General features: G+C 43.6%; 1 protein-coding gene across 1 annotated transcript in view; it reads left to right on the forward strand.

Annotated features, from left to right (window-relative positions):
* Positions 1-17,152, forward strand: part of slc49a3 (solute carrier family 49 member 3) — a 96,595-nt gene that overhangs the window by 68,750 nt on the left and 10,693 nt on the right. The window contains exons 5-9 of the mRNA XM_084331756.1: positions 911-1,048; positions 4,605-4,721; positions 8,977-9,129; positions 12,653-12,810; positions 16,642-16,754. Coding sequence (XP_084187882.1) covers positions 911-1,048; positions 4,605-4,721; positions 8,977-9,129; positions 12,653-12,810; positions 16,642-16,754 — 679 coding nt within the window. The remainder of the gene's footprint in view (positions 1-910; positions 1,049-4,604; positions 4,722-8,976; positions 9,130-12,652; positions 12,811-16,641; positions 16,755-17,152) is intronic.

The following is a 17,152-nucleotide window of genomic DNA, read 5'->3' on the forward strand; positions in this document are numbered from 1 at the left end:
TACATGGTGCCTACATGGTGCCCTACATGGTGCCTACATGGTGCCCTACATGGTGCCTACATGGTGCCTACATGGTGCCCTACATGGTGCCTACATGGTGCCTACATGGTGCCCTACATGGTCCCTACATGGTGCCTACATGGTGCCCTACATGGTGCCCTACATATCGATAGTATATGTGTCCTTATGCACGCTAGAGAAGCGGGCTGAAAAATCGATGATCCATGCCTTGGTCAGCGCTAACGGCACGCGCACACACACACACGCTCCGATGGCGGAGAAAGGAACATCTGATTAACCCAAGACTGGTAAAATAGAGTCCTTACCTCACACCAGATGTTCTGCAAAAAGATTAATCCAATTCCTGATCGCCATTCCAAATATTGATCGCGTTTATTGATCCAACGTTAGAGTCCAAAACACATAATCGACGCTGCTCCCAGCCTCCCCAGTGAATGTGGTAACACGATACTGCTTGCCTGAGAAGGGAAACCCCGGACCCGAGTTTTTTTTCTGATGCACAGTCCCAGCCAATCCAATCCAATGATGTGCAATACCATCCGGGAGACGATAGGCGCCGGTATTTGCCCTTTGCGAGCTCAGACCCATTCCCAATGATAACGTCAGGCTGGATGGATGAAAAATGAATGGATATCGCTAATAAAAGAAATAACAATTAAAACCCGACTATACTCGTGATTGGCACGGAAGCGATGGCGAGTTAACCCGACTATCATCGTGGTTGGCACGGAATGGGTTAAATCACGGTTACATAAAACCCAGCGTTCGTGTGGACAGGGCCTGAGACTCTGGGGATTTCACCTGCTAATGAAAGCAAATGGACTTTGACTTGAAGTGCTAATATCCATTTATCACTGTATTACTGTGCCCCCCCCCCACCCTCTGCCAGATGTTTGTGTATGCAGGGCCAGCTTGCCTAATCTGTTTCCTAGCAACAGCGGGACTCCGGAGCAGTGGGCCCCCTACGCCACCGTCAGCCAGCGCTGAGACCTCCAACTCAGAACCTTTCCTCCAGGGAATCAAGCTGGTGAGGAGACACACACACACACACACACTTTGTTTTGTACAACAAGAAAAACATAATAATTTGGTGTCTTATTACTGGATCTTGTACACAAGTCACAGTAGAACAGTGATATCATGCTTTCCCAGTGTTTTGCCCGCTCTACTGCTGCACAGAAATGAGGCATTTTCCTTTGAACATGGTTACCATGCAGTGGTTACAGGCAACCTGGAAGTGGACTTCTGGACTTCTGGTACACATTCCAATGACTGGCTCTCACACTTAAAGCACCTAGAGTCTGTACTGGACTTGGAAAGTCTGCTTTTAGCTTCTGTTCTAAAAGAACACATGGAAACACATGGAACATCATACAACAAACTCTAAAACCCAATACTTTGGTATCCTTTAGTCAGTTTAAATCCTTTATCACCAACCATTCCACCATAATCTGTAATTGTTTTGATTGATTGTACTGTATGTAATGATAATACTGTACATACATTAGCTTCGAATATTTACTCTGTAGCTTTTTCATATATACTCCATATATTTGTATATATAATATATATTTTTACCTGAATGCTTATTGTGAGCGATCTGTGGTGCTGAATTCCCCTCGGGATCAATAAAGTACCTCTATGCTATTCTGTTCTATTCTATACACATGGTATACATGTACACTTCAATGCACTTTCCTGCCCATTTGCACTTTGTTTAGATGCCAACTCCATTCACTCTGTACTTGTAATGCAATGTACAATGACCAGTGCAATGGCAAATAAATGTAATCTAATGTGATCTAATGTAAATCCAGTGTAAAAGCAGCCATGCTTATTGAGATCTATGGTTACAGCAGAAGATCCATTCTCTTCCCGCAGACCCCCCTCTCTGCAGTGTGAGGATGATCATACTGGGGGGGAAATGCAGACGACACCAGCACCTCTTGAAACTGACCATGATTAATTCCATCACAGGCTGCATACAGCATTTTAACCTGGGTCAGCAGCAGTGTAAAGAGGGTGTCAGATTTGAGTAGCGGGGAATACCATCCCATCCGAGGATTCCCATTTATCCTGAAACACTCCAATCAGTATGTGTGAACACGGACAATTCTCTCCCGGACCAGACTTGAACCTGTGTGGTATCGTCAAGATCATGATCGTAAATCCAAGTGAAATCTGGAATTGCTCCAAATATTGATTTGATTGTCCCAGAGGCGGAGGAATTAATTGGTCAATTAAGTAACGTTCCCCTATACGCTGAATAGGCTTTTCTAGGGCATCCAAGCTCCCAGTGGTGACCTGCTGAGAGTTCAAAGACAGAATGTAACAGAGAGATGTAGTCATCCACATTTTACATGCTTGTTATATAATATTGCTGCTGCAATTCTACTCCTCCCCCAGTGAGAATAGAGGCCTTGCAAGGAGTGTCTGTGTAGATCTCTTTCTTCATTCATTCATTCATTCATTCATTCATTCATTCATTCATTCATTCATTCATTCATTCATTCATTCATTCATTCATTCATTCATTCATTCATTCATTCAATCTTTATTTCAACTTGAAAGTGCATGCCCTCATTTCCAATTATATTGAGCATACAAACATAATAATAAATACAATAAAAAATACAATACAATAAGTGCAATCGTAATAAAACGTGTCATCGCACAATTACAAGTACAGAGTAATTGTTGGCATCTAACCAGAGTACAAATGGGCAGGGAAGTGCATTGTAGTGTAACATGTATAACGTGTACATATGGAGTATATATGAAAAAGCTACAGAGTAAATATTCTACAAGTATGACTACACTATGGTTAATATAACCAATATTACCAAGACATCCTGCCTCCCCGGTCTACTCATACGGAAGACATATAGTTTCTACCTTCAGGATAATTGTTTTTAATGAGAAACATATATGTAGTGTCTGTCTTCATTACCTTGCTGATCTTATCTATGTCTTCTTATAGTGTGTTAGATAATTGGTTGCTCAGTCGTCTATGCCATTAAGAATGGTATATTTTATGGATTCGCCTGTTCGAATCCAGCTCACAGCTCCGGCGTTGTCACCAGCTTGGCTGGCCGTTCACACTAATACAATTGGCTGTATTAGAGGGTGGGAAAGCTGGCGGGTGGGTCCGGGTCGTTGTAAACAGTGACTCCTACAGTTCGGTCGGGGCGCCTGCTCAGCGCGGATAGGATTTAAGGGGGGTAGTGTGATCCTTCCACACGTTACACCCTCTCAGTGAGAGTCCGCGCTGCCAGGTGAAAAGAAGCGGTTGATTGGCTAGACGTGTGTCGGAGGAAGCACGTGATAGCCTCCACTCTCCCAGACCGACTGTGGGGGGTAAGTGCGCAGCGACCAGGAAGGGGATTGGGAATTGGCATAACGACTAACATTGGGATGGGAGAAAATCGGAGGAAAAAGGAGGGGGAAAAAAGATCAATATAAAAAAATAATAATAATGGTATATTTTAAATTAGACCGTATACAAGGACACATGTTGATTTTCAAAAGAACACAAATGTAGTGTAAACCAATGGCCACATCTTCACTTACATTGTGGGAATGTATTCTCAAGACGTGAGCTGTGCAGTACGCCCCCTGCAGGCCAGACGTGAGCTGTGCCGTACGCACCCTGCAGGCCAGACGTGAGCTGTGCAGTACGCACCCTGCAGGCCAGACGTGAGCTGTGCAGTACACACCCTGCAGGCCAGATGTGAGCTGTGCAGTACGCACCCTGCAGGCCAGACGTGAGCTGTGCAGTACGCCCCCTGCAGGCCAGACGTGAGCTGTGCAGTACGCACCCTGCAGGCCAGACGTGAGCTGTGCAGTACACACCCTGCAGGCCAGACGTGAGCTGTGCAGTACGCACCCTGCAGGCCAGACGTGAGCTGTGCAGTACGCCCCCTGCAGGCCAGACGTGAGCTGTGCAGTACGCACCCTGCAGGCCAGACGTGAGCTGTGCAGTACGCCCCCTGCAGGCCAGACGTGAGCTGTGCAGTACGCACCCTGCAGGCCAGGCGTGAGCCGTGCAGTACGCACCCTGCAGGCCAGGCGTGAGCCGTGCAATACGCACCCTGCAGGCCAGGCGTGAGCCGTGCAGTACACACCCTGCAGGCCAGGCGTGAGCCGTGCAGTACGCACCCTGCAGGCCAGGCGTGAGCCGTGCAGTACGCACCCTGCAGGCCAGACGTGAGCTTTGCAGCCAAGCTGCCACCTGGGGAACCGCTTTCAAAAGTCTCACCGGCTTTCCTTCCACCACCTGCACAGTATTAGCAAATGAGGCTTTAAAAGAGAAGCTTCGCTCATAATTTTTTAAACAATGGACTGCCACGGGATAAGGGCTGAATCAATACAATTTCTGTGACGTGAATACGTAACCTACTGTACTAAAGAAGCAACAAGCATAATCATAGCCTATATCCTTCAGTCTATATCCTGTGTTGATTACAGTTTTTTGGAAATGGTGTTTAAAGTTGCTTTGCGTGGTTAAATCTTGTACTACTTTTGTTGACATTTTCCTCCATATCAGTAAGCTGTGTGTCTGTGTTTTCCTGTGTCCTCTGTAGCTACTGAAGAACAAGGCCTACCTCATCCTGCTGCTCTGCTTCGGCTCGGGCATCGCCCTGTTCACCTGCTTCTCCACGCTGCTGGAGCAGATACTCTGCGTTAGAGGATATACTAATGTAAGCACACAGTCAATGGATGGATACATTAATGGGTGGATGGCTGGACGGATGAATGTGTTAGGTTAGGGCAGGGGTGTCCAACCTTTTTTGAACCAAGATCTACTTTTTTATTTACCACCTAGCCCGAGAGCTACCAGCCAAAATTGTATATTGTAAGCCGTCATTTGAGGCTTTATAAAAGCAGCATAATGAACACAAATCTGTCAGTGCCGAGTCTGACCTTATCTTAAATAACAAACAGCATTGCTTGTTGTAGTTAACAAGGAGAGGAAGAGTTGATTTAGCAAAAAGAAAAAAAAAAGATTTTTTTTTTTTTTTTTTTTTTTAATAATCGAATTTTATTAATCAAGATCTACTTGAAATCAACTCGCGATCTACCTGTCGATCGCGATCGACTGGTTGGGCCCCACTGGGTTAGGGCATCGATTTTCTAATATTTGAATAATCGTTCAATTATAAAGAATCTTAATCATTTATGCAAATATCGTTTCGTCTCAAAAATATATTTCCCCTTGTTTTTACCAGCACCTACCCTGTGTGGTGTATTGAGAGGGGACCCTATTAACTGCTGAATGACATGCTGGGTACAGGTAGCTAGCCAGGTAGCATAACAGCCTGTTAGATAACAGTTGGGAGAACAGAAAAGAAAGATGAAGGATAGAAGGATGGGTGGGTGGATATAAGGATGGATGGATGGATGGATGGGTGGGTGGATGGAAAGATGGGTGGGTGGGGGGGGGGATGGATTGAAAGATAAGTGGGGGGTGGGTGGGGGGGTGGATGGATGGAAGGATGGGTGGGGGATGGAAGGATGAGTGGGGGGATGGAAGGATGAGTGTGTGGAGGGATGGGTGGGGGATGGAAGGATGAGTGTGTGGAGGGATGGGTGGGGGATGGAAGGACGAGTGGGGGGATGGAAGGATGAGTGTGTGGAGGGATGGGTGGGGGATGGATAGAAGGATGGAAGGATGGGTGGGTGGGGGGATGGATGGATGGAAAGATGGGTGGAGGGATGGATGGAAGGATGAATGGCGGGATGGATGGAAGGATGGGTGGAGGGATGGATAGAAGGATGGAAGGATGGGTGGGTGGATTTATGGATAGATGAATGGACGGATGGATGCATCGTCAATAAAATAGCAAAGCAATAGAAACAGCATAAAATAGCAGCATGAACTATGATAGAATAGCACCAATTTACAATACAATAACCGCAGTGTAAAAATCACAGTGTGGATGTAATGAGTGCAAAGCTGCAGCAGAATCAATGATAAAATAGCTCTACACTTTAACATAACAACCACTGCATGGGTGTAGTGTGTGCAAATCAGCAGCAGAAACAGTGATAGAATAGCACTAGATTGTAATACCACAGTCACAGGCAGGTAGCAGGTGTGGTGGAAGTTTATAATATAATGTGAGCAAATAACAATTTTCTGAGTCCAAAGTTGAATAAAAATGAAATAGATTTATTCCCTCATATGGCCATACAAGGAAATGCTCAGTTCATAATCAGAGACAGTGTACACACAGATGTCTGACGGAGAAGTGAGAACGAAGTCTGGTTGAATATACAATTAATACATGAATATGACGTAGGAGGCTGGAAAATAACAAGGATGGTGTTGGCTGTCTTAAAAGGAAAACAGCAGTTCCCACAAGCTATGTGGCTTATGGGCTATATGGCAGAACATAGTTTAATACACACTTGCAAGACGTAACATTATACATCAGATGATGAAAGTAAATAAAAATGGTTCCCAGCTACGGGAAGTAATAACAACCTTGCTCTGGCTGGCTGGGGAGATTACCGGATTACATTACATAGCTGGCCACAGTGAACCAGTCAAGCTGTAAAATGATAAAACGATATCTCAACACAGATCCATAATGACATGATAATATATTCCACCACACAGGCTGTTAGTGTTATTTGTTCATGAGTCTGACTGCCTGGGGGTGGAAACTGTCATCACAGATCATCAGGTATATCATGAGAAAAATACCTTCCTCCAATCTATTCCTGCAACGTCTAAATATAACTTTTTACATGGTGTTATTGGTTTTATTTTTGTGTGTCACTGATTGCAGAGCAGCCAGTTTGGTAAACATTGTATCAGTATTCACTATACACACATGATTGTGTGGCCAAGTTCAGCTCCAACTCCATAGTGAAGTTTGCGGACGACACAGTGGTGGTGGGGCTGATCTCTGACAACGACGAGAAGGCCTACCGGGAGGAGGTTGAGGTACTAGAACACTGGTGCCAGGACGCGTAACAGCCTGCGCCTGAACATTGGTAAAACCAAGGAGCTGATCGTGGATTTTAGGAGAACACAGCAGGGGACACACACACCACTGAGGATAAACGGGGCTACCGTGGACAGGGTGAGCAGCTTCAAGTACCTGGGGGTCCACATCTCAGAGGATCTGACATGGACAACACACATAGACTCAGTCGTAAAGAAGGCGAAGCAGCGCCTCTACCACCTGAGACAGTTAAGAAAGTTCAGAGTATCAGGGAAGATACTCCAGTTCTTCTACTCCGGAGCTGTAGAGAGCATCTTGACTGGAAACATCACTGCCTGGTATGGAAACAGCACGGCACAGGACAAGAAGGCCCTACAGAGAGTGGTGCGCTCAGCTGAGCGTACTACGGGTATTGCACTACCACCCCTGCAGGTCTTATATAACAAGAGGTGCAAATCCAGAGCCTGCAGAATAATGAAAGACCCTCACCACCTCAACAACAGCCTGTTCAAGCTGCTGCGGTCAGGCAAACGCCTGCGAACACCAGCAACTAGGACAAAGAGACTTCGGCTCAGCTTCTTCCCCCAGGCCATCAGAGTCTTGAACACTGAACTCTCCACACACAAGCACACATGAGCACACACATAACACACACACTGTATACGCTCACACACTAGCAGTCACTTTAGCATGAACACACACACACACACATGCTGCACACGCTCACACTCACACTCATGGTCACTTTACACTTTACCCATTCTGCAATCTGTTAATAAAGTTTTCAATCAATCAATCAATCAAACACAATGAAAGGTCACTTTAAAAACAAGAACAGGAGTGGTTCTTGTATAGTAAATAGATGGCTATAGCAAGATAGCATAAGGACACATAGTATAACTGTAGATTGTATAGTATAGCATTGTATAGTAGTGTACATAAGACCCAGTGCCTCATCCGTAGCTAACTATCGCAGGACCTTAGCATGTCTTACCATGCTTTTTGTAAACTTCATGTACATATACCTGTTATGTCTTATTCTTATTACTTGTATTATTGCACAAATGTCTTATTCTCATCCTATTGGATTCTTATTATTGTATTATTGCATTATTGTATTATTGCACAATCGTTGCGGGCAAGACCCCCCGCATTTCACTGTATGCTTGTATGCCGTGACAAATAAAACTCTTGACTTGACTTGACTTGAATCAGTCTCTTTGCATGTAGTACTTTTTTCCCCCTCTCTCTCTCTTTTTCTTTTACACACAATATCCAGTAATGAAACGCCCAATTTATTACATTGTTGTTGTTATATTTCTCATTTATCAACACATTGCTTTGCAAAATAGCGACCGTTGTCTCCTCCAACATGGAGGGAAATTGGGCGTTGCAAACACTCTGTGTAAAACCTCTGGTTAGAAATACCTGTGAGATCAGGTGCACAGAGCTCCTTCTGTCTCTCTTCCATTAGGGATGGGAAAATGATTGGAATGAGGTGAACAGACTGAAAATTGTATCTTATTAAAACAGATGATGTATATATATTTTATTGCATATGTTGACAACGTTTTCCATTGGGGATATAATTTGCAATATATTCAAAAAAGCTAATATATCACAATATATAGCAATATATCACAATATATAGCAATATATCACAATATATCACAATATAGCACAATATAGCACAATATATTGCAATATATCACAATATATCACAATATAGCACAATATATCACAACATATCGCAATATATCACAATAGATCGCAAATTATATCACAATATATAGCACAATATATCACAATATATAGCACAGCATAGCACAAGATATCGCCATATATCACAATATATCGCAATATTACAATATCATGACTCTAATATGGTGATAATATCGTACCATGGGGCCTCTAGTGATTCCCAACCCCTACATATAAGTTACTGAGATTCTTTTAAAGCTCGCTGACCATTAAACCTCTCCGTCCTCTCCCCCCATGGCAGGACTTCGCTGGCCTGTGCGGCGCGCTCTTCATCGTGTTCGGCATCGTGGGAGCCGGCATCCTGGGACTGTACGTGGACAAGACCAAGAAGTTCACAGAGGCCATCAAGATCAACATGAGCCTCACCGCCCTGGCAGGCATCGCCTTCGCCGTGGTGAGAACGCCCGCTGCTCTCCGGTCTCCATGCATGCTGCTCTCTGCGTCGGTTTTCAATAAACAAGCTTGTAGGATGATATCTCTGCCCTACATGGGAAAATAGAGTGAGAAACAAACCACTTTTTCTTTTTTTACCTACATTTTATATTTTCTTGCAAACACAGCATAATAGAGATGTAATATCTATTTTGCTGATAAGATATGGTTTCTATTTAACAATAATGAAAACACATTTTTGACCAAATAGCCTTTTTTTCCCCTTAGTAGGAGAGAATTGTTGAGTTCTCTTTTTGGACAAGTGCCCCTGTCCCGTCAAAGCCTTTCTTTTTGCAGCACAGGTATATGGGGCCCGGAACACATACTAATGTCTGATTCCTATTTTCTGTCTGTTTATTGTCTGGTGTTTTTATCACAGAATACTGAGCACACAAAAAGCCAGTATTCAGGACAATGTGAACAGTGCATGTGTGTGTTTTAAACTGTGAGGTAATTTTTTTTTATAATAATCCCCTGCCTTATCAGAGAGAGAAATGTACATTAGAAGGCCTTGTTCACTGGACCACAGCTGCATGGACCACAGATGAAGCTAGGAGCGATCTATTTATAGTCCATTCATTTACCTAGAGCTGCAGCAAAGACTGGAGACTAGGGAGCAGCCAGAGAATATGTGTCCTTCAGAACCATGTCTGCGGTTTGACGTTCTGATGTTAAAGGGGCACTTCACTTTAAAAAAACAATGCTGATTTATTTTGCACATAATCTCACACACATCCAAACACTCTTCATCATTTACTCTCAATAACTGTCAAACTAAATGAGTGTGTGCAAAACTGTTTAGGGTTTTTGGACGTGTGTGAGATTATGTGCAAAATAAATCAGCATTGTTTATTTTTTTTAAGTGCCCCTTTAAGTCTTGGCAGAAGGTCTTCACTCTACTGAGTGCATTCTTCTAGTTTCACATGTAAATGGTGCATTTTATATAGCGCTTTTATCCAAAGCACTTTACAATTTTTGTGCCTCACATTCCCCCATTCACTCACACATTCACGGCAGAGGCAACCATGCAAGGTGCCAACCTGCTCATCGGGAGCAGTTAGGGGTTAAGTGTCTTGCTCAAGGACATTTCGACGCGCTGCCCGGGAGGAGCGGGAAATCGAAACGGGAACCTTCTGATCACCAGACGGCCGCTCTACCTCCCGAGCCCCCTATGTGATGTAAAACATGTAATGCTTTCACCAGCGCGTCCGTTGTGTTGCCATGGTGACGGGTGATAATGGATTGGATTTATTAAGCACTCAAGTCTGGAAGTGTAGGCACTCAAGGAGGGAGAAGGAAATAAAAGTCCACTTCAGACATCTTTAACCATTTGGTAGTGTGGTAGTGAAAGGTTAACCTTCTGTAGTGTGGTAGTGAAAGGTTAACCTTCTGTAGTGTGTGGTAGTGAAAGGTTAACCTTCTGTAGTGTGGTAGTGAAAGGGTTAATGCTTTGTAGTGTGGTAGTGAAAGGTTAACCTGCTGTAGTGTGGTAGTGAAAGGTTAACCTTCTGTAGTGTGGTAGTGAAAGGGTTAACCTTCTGTAGTGTGGTAGTGAAAGGGTTAACCTTCTGTAGTGTGGTAGTGAACGGTTAACCTTCTGTAGTGTGGTAGTGAACGGTTAACCTTCTGTAGTGTGGTAGTGAAAGGTTAACCTGTAGTGTGGTAATGAAAGGGTTAACCATTTGGTAGTGTGGTAGTGAAAGGTTAACCTTCTGTAGTGTGGTAGTGAAAGGTTAACCTTCTGTAGTGTGTGGTAGTGAAAGGTTAACCTTCTGTAGTGTGGTAGTGAAAGGGTTAATGCTTTGTAGTGTGGTAGTGAAAGGTTAACCTGCTGTAGTGTGGTAGTGAAAGGGTTAACCTTCTGTAGTGTGGTAGTGAAAGGGTTAACCATTTGGTAGTGTGGTAGTGAACGGTTAACCTTCTGTAGTGTGGTAGTGAAAGGTTAACCTTCTGTAGTGTGGTAATGAAAGGGTTAACCATTTGGTAGTGTGGTAGTGAAAGGTTAACCTTCTGTAGTGTGGTAGTGAAAGGTTAACCTTCTGTAGTGTGGTAGTGAAAGGTTAACCTTCTGTAGTGTGGTAGTGAAAGGGTTAATGCTTTGTAGTGTGGTAGTGAAAGGTTAAGCTGCTGTAGTGTGGTAGTGAAATTGATTGATTGATTGAAAAGTTTATTAACAGATTGCAGAATGGGTACAGTACAGTACAGCTCAATACATACAATTGTTAAGGGGATGCAGACCAGAGAAAGACTTTCGTCTTGTTTACATCAGGGTCCCCCATTTTCAATTCATCATAACATATATGACATACATGACATACAGATAGACAGTACTGCTACATCTATACATTTATGACATATCAGATTTGCAAATACAGTACTGTTTGTGATACAAAAGTGTCCAGAAAAGGAGTGTATATACATTTGGCATATAAACTGTACATTGGAGGAGGTTGGTTGGGTGGGGTGGGGTTGGGTGGGTTGGGTGAGGGCTGTACATTGGAGGTGGGGGGGGGGGGGGGGGGGGGGGGGTTGGGAAGGGGACACACACACATTTTACACTGTACATTGGAATATTGACAAAGCCTTACTTGGTCATTTACTGTACAACTAGGTTAGGACATTTGTAGGGGCCAGTTTCGAATTGCAGTCTCACGTAGGTGTTTTTTGAGAGTGTTTTTGAAGGTGGGTAGTGATTCACATTCCTTTACAGCTTTAGGTAGGGCGTTCCACATTGATGTGGCATAATTGACATTGATGTGGCATAATTGAAAGGTTAACCTTCTGTAGTGTGGTAGTGAAAGGGTTAACCTTCTGTAGTGTGGTAGTGAAAGGGTTAACCATTTGGTAGTGTGGTAGTGAACGGTTAACCTTCTGTAGTGTGGTAATGAAAGGGTTAACCATTTGGTAGTGTGGTAGTGAAAGGTTAACCTTCTGTAGTGTGGTAGTGAAAGGTTAATCTTCTGTAGTGTGGTAGTGAAAGGGTTAATGCTTTGTAGTGTGGTAGTGAAAGGTTAACCTTCTGTAGTGTGGTAGTGAAAGGTTAACCTTATGTAGTGTGGTAGTGAAAGGTTAACCTTATGTAGTGTGGTAGTTAAAGGTTAACCTTCTGTAGTGTGGTAGTTAAAGGTTAACCTTCTGTAGTGTGGTAGTGAAAGGTTAACCTTCTGTAGTGTGGTAGTGAAAGGGTTAATGCTTTGTAGTGTGGTAGTGAAAGGTTAACCTTCTGTAGTGTGGTAGTGAAATGTTAACCTTATGTAGTGTGGTAGTGAAAGGTTAACCTTCTGTAGTGTGGTAGTGAAAGGGTTAACCTTCTGTAGTGTGGTAGTGAAAGGGTTAACAGTTCAAGTATATATATATATATATATATATATATATATATATATATATATATATATATATATATATATATATAATATATATATATATATATATATATATATCCTTTATTATGCCACCATTTCATCTGCGTCTGCTTCCTCCGCCAGGTCTCTCAGATGCGCGAGCAGAGAGCAGCCATCGCCGCCGTGTGCTCCGTCTTCGGCCTCTTCGGTTTCTCCATCTATCCCATCGCCATGGAGCTGTCGGTGGAGTGCTCCTACCCGGTCGGAGAGGCCACGTCAGCCGGTCTCATCTTCATATCAGGGTATTACTACCTGTACTACAATGATATATACATATACCGAACAAAAATATAAACGCAACACTTTTGTTTTTGCTCCAATTTGTTACGAGTTGAAATCAAAGATCTAAGACTTTTTCTATGTACACAAAAGGCCTATTTCTCTCAGAATTTGTTCTCAAACTTGTTTAAATCTATGTTAGTGAGCACTTCTCCTTTGCCGAGATAATCCATCCACCTGACAGGTGTGGCATATCAAGATGCTGATTAGACAGGTGTGCCTTAGGCTGGTCACAATGAAAGGCCGCTCTAAAATGTGCATTTTTATCACACAGCACAATGCCACAGATGTCGCAAGTTTTGAGGGAGCGTGCAATTGGCATGAATGTCCACCAGAGCTGTTTCCCGTGAATTGAATGTTCATTTCTCTACAATAAGCCGTCTCCAAATTCGTTTCAGAGAATTTGGCAGTACATCCAACCGGCCTCACAACGAATTTGTAGGCACACTATATATATATACCGGTAGTTATATGTATAGTTAGTTATGACCTTTTACTTTTACATTTGAAATTTTTTACATTTATTACTGTATATTTTAGAATGTATACATATTTTAGAATGTATATCCCTGACTGTATTTTTATTCTTATTTGTGATTTTAGATTTTTGACTACCGAAATATTTATTGTGAGCGATCTGTAGTGCTGAATTTCCCTTGGGATCAATGAAGTACTTCTATTCTATTCTATATGGTTCCCAGTCAAACTTTCCATTAGAGCTTCCCCCCCATACTTACAGTCAGATTACACAATAACAAAATGTATCAAAGTTTGACATGGCTGGTTTGTGTTGCTACAAAGTACAAACACGCCTGTCGTTCTCCTGATCTGGACGTGTGGTGGCGCTGGGAGCGGTAGATTTGAGTTATACATTCCTCTAAATAAAACCTAGTTAGTAGAGAGAAAACAGCGCCCATTCTCCCGGTTTCTCGCAGCATTCATTGTTTCGGTATAGCAGCTGAAAAAAGTATAATTTAACAATAATCCTAAACGTTAATTACGCTTAATTACTCTCTAATAACAGGGCTGCCCCGATCGATCGGCCAGCGATCGGTATCGGCCGATATTCAGTATAAATATGAGATCGGTGATCGGTGATCGGTGATAATGCTTTATTTTCGCCGATCGTCAAACCCGATCGAAAAACATGATCCAATTCTTAGCGGAGATCTCACTGCTGACTTCTCTCTCAGACACACAGCTGCCTGCAGCGTACGGCCCCTCCTCCTCCCCAGCCCCTCCCGCACTCATGTAAACAAGAGGCTCCTATGCCTCGCAGTCTGCTATAGTCTGGTGCATGCGACGTGAGCTAACGTTGGCTACCTACCGAGCTAACGTTACTGTTTAAACTAAATGACCCAGTGACTACATGAGGCATTGTCTAACGTGCCTTCTGGCTTCAGAACATCCCACTCCACTGACACATGCCTTCTCTACTTGAACGACCACATCAAACAAGAGGTGGACGCGGGCAAATACTGCGGCATGGTCATGCTGGACCTACAAAAGGCCTTCGACACTGTCAATCACACCATTCTGATTGACAAGCTAAAAGCAATTGGTTTTGATAGTTTATCAGTGAGCTGGATACAATCCTACCTGGAGGGGAGGGAACAGATGGTGGAAGTAAACCGTACCCTATCCCCCCCCCTCACAGTGAGCTGTGGTGTTCCACAAGGAAGCATACTAGGACCGCTACTATTCCTAATTTATGCAAATGACATGTCGTCAGCTTGTGACTGCAACTTGTTCCTGTTTGCGGACGACTCAGCCCTGCTGGTCTCTGACAAGAACAAGTTACAGGTTGAAAAAGCCCTCAGCTCGGAACTAGGCAAAATCTGCATATGGCTCGCCGACAACAAACTATCATTACACATGGGCAAAACAGAGTCCATTCTCTTCGGTTCAAATAACAAACTCAGCAAGACCGACGGCTTCTCGGTTACAGTGGGTGACAATATTATCACAGGGAAAGATGAAATTACCTACCTGGGTTCCATCCTAGAGGCTAATCTTTCCTGTGACAAAATGGCATCCAATGTAATAAAAAAAGTCAACCAACGAACGCGATTCTTGTACCGGATCTCCTCTCTGGTAAACAAGAATACCCTGAAGACTCTAGCAGGAGCACTCATTCAAGGGTACTATGACTATGCTTGCACCTCATGGTACCAAAGCACCTCAAAGGCACTAAAAAACAAATTACAAACATCTCAAAACAAGCTAGTCAGACTACTACTTGACCTGACTCCTAGAACCCACCTCACCCCTGCCCACTTTGACAACCTAGGATGGCTTAGAGTAGACGACAGAGTACAGCAACTTGCAATGGGCCTGGTCTACAAGATACACTACGCGACCAAGGTACCCATGTACATGTCAAAATACTTCCCAAAGGTCAGTGAATACCACGATCACAACACCAGAGGTAAACAAATCATGTAAAACCCAGATTCGGCTCAAACAAGGGACTAAACACGTTTCGCAATTATGCCACATCAATGTGGAACGCCCTGCCTAAAGCTGTAAAGGAATGTGAATCACTACCCACTTTCAAAAACACTCTCAAAAAACACCTACGTGAGACTGCAATTCGAAACTGGCCCCTACAAATGTCCTAACCTAGTTGTACAGTAAATGACCAAGTAAGGCTTTGTCAATATTCCAATGTACAGTGTAAAATGTGTGTGTGTGTCCTACCCAACCCCCCCCCCCCCCCCCCCCCCCCCACCTCCAATGTACAGCCCTCACCCAACCCACCCAACCCCACCCCACCCAACCAACCTCCTCCAATGTACAGTTTCTACGCCAAATGTATATACACTCCTTTTCTGGACACTTTTGTATCACAAACAGTACTGTATTTGCAAATCTGATATGTCATAAATGTATAGATGTAGCAGTACTGTCTATCTGTATGTCATGTATGTCATATATGTTATGATGAATTGAAAATGGGGGACCCTGATGTAAACAAGACGAAAGTCTTTCTCTGGTCTGCATCCCCTTAACAATTGTATGTATTGAGCTGTACTGTACTGTACCCATTCTGCAATCTGTTAATAAACTTTTCAATCAATCAATCAATCATCTAGCTGGCTACTGATAGCTGCTGATATCAACAAATGCTCCAGCAATAGTCGAGTGCATGATAAGTTACCTCCGTTGACTCGGTAGCTCACGTTAGCTCACGTTAACTCTAAACTAAATAGTTCACTGAGGCGTTGTCTTAACGTTATCTAGCCGGCTAGCAGTAGCTACAGATAGCTCCTGATATCAATGTCTTATAACATTGATTCGATGCGTATTCGAGCTGAGGGCATGCTGAATGTGATTTATACCAATAGGGTCCAGCTGCAGCGCCGGAGAATCCTGGCCGTAGCTGGAGGCTACTCGAGTACACACAGACAGTGGAGCTGTTTGCAGATAGCGAGCATTTTGACTTGTTGCGTGGTGGCGATGTCTCGCAGATAATACAACTACAAGTATTATAGGGACATCCCTATCTAATAACATGGTGAATATTCAGAGCTTTAATGCAACCGGTTCCTGGTGTTCCTTCACAGGTGTAGAAGATGTAGGCGTACCAATCGACATTACTTTTACTGATTCACCCGGTACTTTTACTGATTCACCTGGTACTTTTACTGATTCACCCGGTACTTTTACTGATTCACCTGGTACATTTACTGATTCACCCGGTACTTTTACTGATTCACCTGGTACTTTTACTGATTCGCCTGGTATAATGTCACATTTAGATAACGTGTGTCTGTGTTGTTGCTGCTTCCCAGACAGATCCAGTCGGTGCTCTACATCATGCTGCTCCAGGGCTTGACCACGCGGCTGGCCGACTCGCCCTTCTCCACCTGTCAGAGCGGGGGGGACGCCGCCCTGAGCTGGAGGGGTAGGTCCCCTCACTTAAAGGACTGGACCGGTCCTAATTTAGACTTCTCTTGCTATTACCGGATTGTCTCTTTATCACATCTTGTGGGCATAGGTGTATAAAGAGTATGTTTTGGTAGATCTCAGCCTACCTTTCACACTGCCATTGATGTTGAAAAGGGTTGAAAATATGCTCCATGAAACTTGAAAGTCAGTAGGCAACGGTCATTACCCTTGTGAAAATCACTGTATTGTTTATTTTTTGTTAATGTTACTATATTACTCTACTACACCGTGGCGGCACAGTGGCGTAGTGGTAACACTGTCGCCTCACAGCAAGAAGGTCCATGCTTCGATTCCCGCTTGGGGACCAGGGCCCTCATTTATCAATGGTGCGTACGTACGCACTACGCACAGATA

The sequence above is a fragment of the Notolepis coatsorum genome, assembly GCF_963971535.1.
Source record: "Notolepis coatsorum genome assembly, chromosome: 16".
Taxonomy (NCBI): Eukaryota; Metazoa; Chordata; class Actinopteri; order Aulopiformes; family Paralepididae; genus Notolepis; species Notolepis coatsorum.